This window comes from Puccinia triticina, chromosome 8A, assembly GCF_026914185.1.
Source record: "Puccinia triticina chromosome 8A, complete sequence".
NCBI classification, from domain to species: domain Eukaryota; kingdom Fungi; phylum Basidiomycota; class Pucciniomycetes; order Pucciniales; family Pucciniaceae; genus Puccinia; species Puccinia triticina.
Window position 1 is genome coordinate 6,611,758 of NC_070565.1, and position 8,671 is coordinate 6,620,428.

The window sequence follows — 8,671 nt, forward strand, 5'->3', positions numbered from 1 at the left end:
CATTGTATATTTTCACCCAGTGGTACACACTTTTTTGAAAAACCGGCATCCAAAGGAACAGGAACAGGAGTCTAATGTGATATAAGTTAGCTCAAACCAAGCAATAATGGGTATTGGATGAAAAATTTACCTTTGTATTTCATCTTCCTGGTCATATCTACCAGCCTCCATTTGTGTAAAAATTTTATAAATTAGTTTTTCCTTGTGTTCCTTCATCATTGTTGACCATAGGAACTCAATTTTTTGATTGTGGGTGGATTTAGTATAGTGCATATGTGTCTGGGCTTCTTCAAAGGTGATTCCAGCATATCTTTGGGTGAGTTGTATCATGTGGGTGGCCATATCTGTTGGTTCTGATCCACAGTGTGAGAATAAAAGCTTGTTGATGGGTAGAAAAGTCCACTTTCCGCCTCTTCAAGAATATGTGTGTCCGGGCTGAGTGATTATTGGTGTATTGGCTCCGCAATGCTACTTTCCGCTAGCCTTCAGCACTCCTCAATGAGCCTGATCTATATCGTAATATTCCACAAGTGAATAAAGTTCCGCAGTCCGCAAAGCAAAAGATAAGGTTACGTAATACTCTTCTAATACTCTTGTACATCCGTAAGTGTAAGTACAATGATGAGTAGTAAGTCAGATGATAGAAAAGAAAAGAGAAGAGAAACCGTGAACCTCCACCTCCTTCCTTCACTCCATGCAATTTGCCTTTCCCACCCAATCCCGCAGATCCAAAACTTTCACGCACTAGTCCGTCAGCTCCGCCCGCTTTCCCGCACGTCACTATCCCGGACTCCGCTCCTCTCCCACGCCCTCTGTCTAGCCCCCGTCTGTCAGTCTCTCGCCACTGCCTCCGCCCCAGTTCCACCCGCTGGTGGAACCCTCTTTGGCTGCCTTGGCTCACCTTCTGACACGCCGTTGCTACCAGTCCACAAGGGTAGTCCGCCGCAGTCCAGCCGTGTCTTTCTGCTCCAGTCCGCCTATCCAATCCGTGTGTGACTCTCCGTAAGCTTTCTTAGCGTGCTTTCTGACATCATCAAGGCTGAAACGCTGCGCTGCGCTACAAAAAAGTGGTATTTTAGCGCAGCGCAGCGGGGAACCGCTGCGCGGTCAGCCCAAAAAGTGGTAGCGCAGCGCCAGTCTTGCTGTGCTACCGCTGAAAATAGCAGGGCCCCGCTTTTTCCCCGACCCAAAAAGTGGTAGCACAGCGGGCGGGGCCGCTCCTTTCAGCGCTGCGCAGCGGCCACCAAAACAGCTGCGCTGCACTTTTTTGGCTGGCAGCGAGGGAGCGCTACACGGCCAGCTCAAAAAGTGGTAGCGCAGCGATGGTTCCGCTGCGCTACCGCTGAAAGTAGCGGGTCCCCGCTTCTTGCCAGACCCAAAAAGTGGTAGCGCAGCGGGCGGGGCCGCTACTTTCTGCGCAGCGCAGCGGCCACCAAAACCGCTGCGCTACGCTTTTTGAAGTGCAGCTGTAAGCGCTTGCTGTGGAGCGCTTCACTAGACGAGGTCGAGGGGCGAGGGACAGCTTTCTAGAACCTCTGTTTGCTATTTGCAGGGTAGTGGAGCTAGCTCAGGAGAGATGGCATACCAGTCTCTCAGTCAGTATCTACAAAGTGGGAGAGGCAGGAGAAGAGGTGGAAAAGAAATGGGAGCGGACTCACCTAGCTCAGGAGAGATGGCATACCAGTCTCTGCTGAGCTTGGAGGGGAGGGGGAGTGGCTGGACTAAGTGCGGGTCCGTTTGGGACCCTGTGATCCTTCTTGTGACACCCCAAAGGAGGGGGGGTTACAGCAGCGCTTTCACCCTTGACATCATCCTCAGTGCTCATGCCACCAAAATGCACTCTGCGCTCAGCTGCTCTGTGCATTCCCGCTGAGAGACTCCTGTCCGTGCTAGGCGGTGGCAGTTGTGTGAGGGGAAGGTGCTTTGAGAGCTGCCCTCTGGTGGTGGTCCGGAGTGATGAGCGGAGGAAATTTGGTGGTAGCTTTTGGGGTTGGTGGTTTTGAGATGTTCGCTGTGGTATTTGATCCTTGGCAGAGGCTGTTTTGTTTGGAAAAAGGATGTGGAGTTTTCTTAAGAAAGAGACAGAAGACTGATGCGTAACTAGATGATGATAACTGATGAAGGTGATCCTGAGTTTTTCAACTCTGATGATCTGATCAATAAACTCTCTGTGATGGACCGTATTCTGCAGATCAGAATGCCATGCCGCTCCCTTCCTCCAAGCTCCACAAGCTTGGACTCCGGGAGGCAACCTGTCACATGTATTTCATCATCTCCTCCGCGCGCTACACGCGCGCACGCACACAACAAAACCACAGAGAAAACAGAGGAGAAAACACAACACATCATAAGAGAAGAAACAGAGAAAACAATCAAAACCTGAGAAAGAAAAGAGGAAAGAGGACAAAAATAAAATCAAAAATGCAAACAAAACAGAGGATAAACCCACAGCAGGTGCTGTGTTAGGACCAAGAAAGATGAAACATACGGGGAGAAGGAGAAATAGTGGAAAGGAGTATAGAAAGAGGTGGAAGGGGAAGGAAGAGCCTTGAAAGACCAGAGTTTTTGAGAATGAGAAGAAATGGGTGGAGATGAGGCATTCTTGAAGTCTTGAAGGGTAAGTGTTGATCTTGAGTCTTGCTGAGAATACTGCTGATCTTGCAGGCGGCGGAGATGACACTCCTGAATAGCTGACCACAAGATAGACCACCACAAAGCCCCTGCTATCTCTGTGTGGACATTCTACCACGCCTGCCTACATAAATCACCACAACGGTCTGTTGTTAATTTGAGAGGAACTCCACCAGCATTTGCTACAAGTCGTAGGAATTATATGTCAATATGCTTTGGATCATTGTTGGTAACATGAGCATACATTGCTAGTATCTTCTTGGACCAAGCATCAATGAATCCATAAACAGGGATTCCATATGGCTTCAACTTGTCATGTCCATTTGCTGACCAAATGTGGTTTGGACCATCAGTTTGGAATATTCAAGGTTTGCAAGCATGGCAGAGCCGGTCAGCCATTCCTTTTGGATCAAGTTTAGACAAAATTTGGTATACAACAAGTCTATATTGTGAGAGAAGATGGATTGTTATTATTTCTAAATCAGGGAGGTCGCAGGAAGAGAGGGAATTGAGAACCAACCTGGGTACATGGGTCTGGTATTCTTGCTTCAGAATGTTGTTCATTCTCCTATATCCAGCTGATGTGGCCAGTAATTGTGTTCTTGCATGTCTTATAAGGCATTTAACTTCTTCTTCGGTGACCTTTCCATCTGCAATATCATTCCTTCTCTGCTTCAAATCTAGTATAGCCAAGTATCTCTCCACTGTGCGCTGACACACATTTTTACCTGTTTCAATGATAAGGCGAGAGTGAATTTCTGCAACAGTGAATCCTTGATGGTGGGAAGAGAGTAGGGATGCTTGGATTTGTGGGAGAAGAGTAGAAGAGGTTGATGGTTTAGGGAGGTCACAATTTCGTAGTCCCCATTCAGCTTGCTTGCGGTTGAGTTTCCTCAGTCCTATCTTGTATCCACAATCTTCTTGAAGGAACCTGTGGATCTCCTTGCCAGTTTTGTGTTGAGATAACAATCGATTTTCATGAGGCTGCGACTTTCTTAATCCATGTTATTCGCGGATGCTACCAATCCTCGATCGTCTTGGCAAAGTATTGGGACTGTTTGCTCGAAAGTGACAACCCACAGCTGGATCGGGAAATGATTGCAGCCGCTCGTCAGTGGCTCAACTCTTGGACTCCCGTATTTACTGTCGCCGCTCGCATAGCGATGAGAGCTACTGGCCGTTTACGACCCGATCACTTCAATTTCGAACTTCGAGACGCTGACAACGACGGACAACTTGCTTATGGATTAATTCAAACCTTATAGCATCTCTTGTTTTCAGTTCCCAACCTCTCAACTCTCAACAGTACTTTCACTGGTACTGTAGGAAGATGTCAAAATTTTTGTGTTACACCCTTTATAATCTTCCTAAATAACTTGGGTTCTTTCGATTTTTATGTATTTTCTCCTCATTTGTTTCTCCAAGAAGCAATATATCATCCATTGGGGAGAATTTCGGACAAAGCAGATGAGCAATCTTAAAACTTGAAACTTTAAACCACGCAAGAAAAATACAAAACTATTGCTCATGAGTATACAAACCAGGCCACCATCGTTGATGCTGGCTGTAGTTTTGGTACTACAGGCCAGTCAGTGTTGACGAAGTGACAATCTTCATTGCCGGCCAGCCTCCTTCAGACGCAAGTGGCGATGGTCCACAGAACTCCCATAAAGACCTATTATCCAGAAAATTGCACGAGGGGCTATTTGTATCGAGACACCCTTCTCAGATTTTGATGGGACCGAGGAGTGCAGGCTAGCGTGCTCAAAGAAGAAAAAAAAGCAAGCCAAGACATGTCGCTACATGTAGCCACTACTTTGCTACTTCATGGCGTCTGAGGTCCTTTATACTCCGTTTACATAAGGTCTTAATATTATATCGAATGTCAAGGCCATTTCATCATGATCACCCAGGATAAGACAACGTTTGACTCGGCCTTTTGTGCATCCACGATGATACAGTCTGTTGAAATACAATCGAGCTTGAAATGTACCCTCAACAGCATTTCCTCCCGATCCATGTCATTATTATTGTAAATCTAGATGTCGCAGCGACCAACTGCGCTTGTCTTTTCAAATTTTATCTTGCACCAAATTCCACGGGTGTGGGCAGGCGTCTATGAATTGAGCTGTACTCAAATTATGGCGCAAATCTGGGAACAAGCAGCTTTGCAAGTAACAAGAAACGGGTCCATGGGCGCGACGTAGCCGCGAAATCCCTATTAACAGTAAGTGTTCCACGAAAGATGTGTGCAAATTGTTCCCCGCTGGTGACAGTGTGATTCAGGGGCCTCTAGCACTTCGCATCGTAGCACAGAAAAGTGTATTGAAAAAGATGAGATGTCGGAGCTCACAATCAGACTCGAAGGAAGAGAGAAAAATTTCGGACTTGGCACACAAATCTCTCGTCGCAAGTGCAGCCAGATCATGGAAAGAGGGCTTCTTCCAGTGGCGGACTTTGACATCCTGTCGGAAAGGATTGGCCAGGCTCTGCCGGGTTTGCCAGACAATTCCAGGGGATATGAAGTCTCAATTTCCTCGGTAAACGCTGAGATAGTGTGGTAGCTGCCGTCCGCCTAGAACGGATAAGAGAGACGGCATCCTTCAATTCATTAAGTTTTATGGATTGATCAGAAAGAAAAGCCTCGATCCGTAACTTCGTCCAATCTGCAGAGCACAAAGTGAAACGTGACTTTTTGTTCAGCGTAGAAGCTCAGTCTTGCGCTGTATGCAATCCTCAGTACTTTAACCGCGAAGCCTCCTAGCATTGCTGCCAAAGTCGGGCTCAGCATTGATGAAAGGTATAAGTAAGCGTACGGTTCCAGCCGTGCTACTACCCATCATCTCCCCAAACCCAGTGTCGATAGACCCCCTTCCCATCTCACATCTTCCCAGACTCTAGCAGTTGCTCCAAAAAACTTCAGCTTTTGATAAATACACAATATGAACCAAGAGATCTTAGAGTCAACCGGAGAGGTTTTCTCCGACCTTGCGCATGCGGATGCATTTGGTTCTCCGGAGGATTTCGCAGAGGCCTTGCACCATCTAATGGAATCAGGTAAGCTACGCTTCCAGTATGTGTTTTTTTCTAAATTCTATGGACGATTCTGACTTTACCTTTGGGAGAAGCTCGGGCCACTGCCCTTGCAAAGCGAAGAAATCAGGTTCAAGAGCTACTGAACCCTTTTCCGAACAGGACCGCTGCCACTTTGACATTGAGCAACGATGGCACAGCTTCGGAATGCACAATCTGTAAGGAGGAGCTCTCTCAAGTTGGGCAAACAGTCGTTCAGCTCCCATGTCATCCAGCACATCTTTTTCACCGAGGATGCATTCAAGTAAGCAACTCTTTTAGCCCTAGCATCCATAGTCCATTACTGATTTCAATACTTTTCGGATTTAGCCCTGGATAGAACTAAACACAGGCTGCCCCATCTGCCGAGCTGTATTCCAACTACCACCACCCTCGAACTCGGAACCCGCTGGTTGAATTGGCGGAGCGGCATTCTTGTTTTGTATCTCTTTCTAGTACAAACCTTTAGTGTACAATACTTTCTCATTTGGCTTTACATGGATTCTTAGAATAGTAGCAAGTAATGCAGATTGCCTTCGGTTGACATAGCGCAACAGCGCAAGGCACTCCTTTGACTTGATCCGCTTCCTGCGGTCTAGGTAGATCCAATGCCAACATGGAGAAGATGAATATGAAATTAGGCTCAGCCTTTGTCGTGAGGTAAGAGACCTTGTGTTGAGTTGAAGACGGCATCTCTCTTCTAAAGTTTTTTTGTCATTAGATCACGTTTTACATATTCAAACGTGAATAAATGTTGAAATATACCCTCAACAGCATTGCCTCCCAATTTATTATATTTCTCTTTCAATCTCAGAGTTGACCAACAACTGCGCTTGAGCAAAGAGTCTTTCCTTCCAAAAGTTGTCTTGCATCTAAATTCACGGGGTGTGGATACTTCAAAAAGTTGTCTGCATCTAAATTCACGGGGTGTGGATAGCGACGTCTAAGGATGACCTGTAGACACATTATGGCTAAGAACTGGGAACAGACGGCTCATTAAACAACAAGAAGCAGCTTCATGGGCGCGGCGGGACACCGAATTCCATATTATCCTCAGAAGGATGTGTGCAACGTTTTGCTCGCTCATGCCACAATGAAGACTTATTAATCTAACTTGGCACACACGTCTCTCCTCCCAAGTGAGTTAAATGAGTGCCTCCTGCCGAGACTTTGTACCCTTGAGCGCCGGGCCTTTCCATCCAAGGAAAGGATGGGCCAGGCTCTGCAAACGAGTCCAGGAAATATATAGTCTCAATTACATTCCAGTTTGGCAGCTGCCGCCCGACCGTAACGTATAAGAGAAACCAGAGCCTTACGATCTATAGCTTTAGGGATTGATCAGAAATACAATCCTGGAAGTAAAATTTCACTCAGTCTGCTGAGGACAAAGGAAACTAGAATTCTTGTTCAAAGCAGGCAGCTTGACAGCGGAGAAAGGCATAGCAACCCGTAGATGATCTAGAAACTAGGCTTCAAGTCCGCGCCTTTGTCGAGCAAGCTGAGCCTCGCGCTGTTGCAAGCAGCAGCAGTCCTCAGCAATTCAATTCAATCGCAAAGTCTCCCCTATGTGCTGCTGAATTTGGGCTCAGCATTGATGTAAGGTATAAATAAGCGTACAGTTCCAGCCGTACTGCTACCAACCATCTCCCCCAACTCACAACCAATCTCGCCACCTCCTCCCCATTCCATCCCCTCCCAGACCATAGCAGCTACTCCAGAACTCTTAGCCCTTAATAAATAAACAATATGGATCAACAAGACTTGTTTGAGTTGGACGAAGAGGCTGAGTTGGAATTGGCGCCCGAAGGCGAGGCTCAGGTCTTGGCAGACGACCACTACGAATGGGCTACGCCCGCTGTCCCGGACGACTTCGATCTGGACACCACTTCTATGGAGCAACTCGAGGTGGGTGCGGCCTACCTAGTGGAATCAGGTGAGATGTCACCGGAGGAAGCCGAGGAGGTCATGGACAGCCTAAGGCAATCATGTAGGTCACACTTAGATCATGTGTTGTGTTCACGGCTGATTCTGAGTTTACCTCCCGAACAAGTTGCCTTGGCACAGCGCAGGAGGCATGTTCAGCAGGGACTGGACGCTCTTCCCCACCCGACCGCCCCCACTGCGACACCGAGCCAAGATGGCGAAGCTGAGAGCTGCACAATATGTCAAGAGGAACTCTTTCAAGTTGGCCGACCTGTTGTCCAGCTCCCATGCCATCCGTCCCACCTTTTCCACCAAGACTGCCTCCAAGTAAGCACATATTCTTATTGTCTATCTGCATTATCAATGACTGATTCAGATTCTTTTCTGTTGCAGCCCTGGATTGAGCAGAACTCAACATGCCCTTTATGTCGCGTTGTAGTTCAGCTATAAAGGCGATCTTCGGGCTCGGAACTCTCCGGTTGAACCGGAGCTGCTGGCATTTTTTCTTGTATTTCTTTGTAATATGAACTTTTAATGTACAAACGGTCTCAATCTGTATCTCCATTGGTCCTTAATAGCAAGGAATCTCAATCATTTCGCAACCCCAACGCGCGAGAGCGCAAGATCCTTTTTGTTTCTCTGCTTTCCGGGCTACAGCTAGATTCATTGCCCATGTAGAGAAGATGAAGACATACATACAAAGTGAGGCTGAGCCTCTGTTGAGATGGAAAACACTCTTATGCCGTCCCGAAAGACCAGCAGCCTCTCTTTTATAATCCCGCTGCCATTAGATCACATGCGCATGATGTTGCGGAGTTGCAGTCTTGAAGTTGGATGCTTGCCACGGTCGCGCCCCGCGCAGTCGCGCAGCCGGCTAGCTCCATTGTCATCAAACTCGGCGAGTCGGCTGGCGGGACCGGCGCTGCCCAAGTCAAATTTGAGGCCAGGGCTTGGGCTTCAACCTGCTTCAACTCCCCAGAACTAATTACAGAAAACAAAAATCAAAGGCCAAACCTCAAGCGGGTACTTAACCTGCTGTGCCTGC

The 8,671-nt window shown here is 47.4% G+C and overlaps 2 protein-coding genes across 2 annotated transcripts; both read left to right on the forward strand.

The window, feature by feature from the left end:
• Nucleotides 1-5,573: 5,573 nt before the first annotated feature.
• On the forward strand, nt 5,574-6,120 carry PtA15_8A723 (uncharacterized protein; the record flags this gene model as incomplete). The annotated part of the gene is made up of 3 exons (XM_053172182.1): nt 5,574-5,688; nt 5,760-5,968; nt 6,034-6,120. 3 exons carry the CDS (start codon nt 5,574-5,576, stop codon nt 6,118-6,120), a joined length of 411 nt encoding a protein of 136 aa, XP_053023371.1.
• Nucleotides 6,121-7,449: 1,329 nt separating this feature from the next.
• Nucleotides 7,450-8,065, forward strand: PtA15_8A724 (uncharacterized protein; the record flags this gene model as incomplete). The annotated part of the gene is made up of 3 exons (XM_053172183.1): nt 7,450-7,665; nt 7,754-7,953; nt 8,020-8,065. 3 exons carry the CDS (start codon nt 7,450-7,452, stop codon nt 8,063-8,065), a joined length of 462 nt encoding a protein of 153 aa, XP_053023372.1.
• Nucleotides 8,066-8,671: the final 606 nt, after the last annotated feature.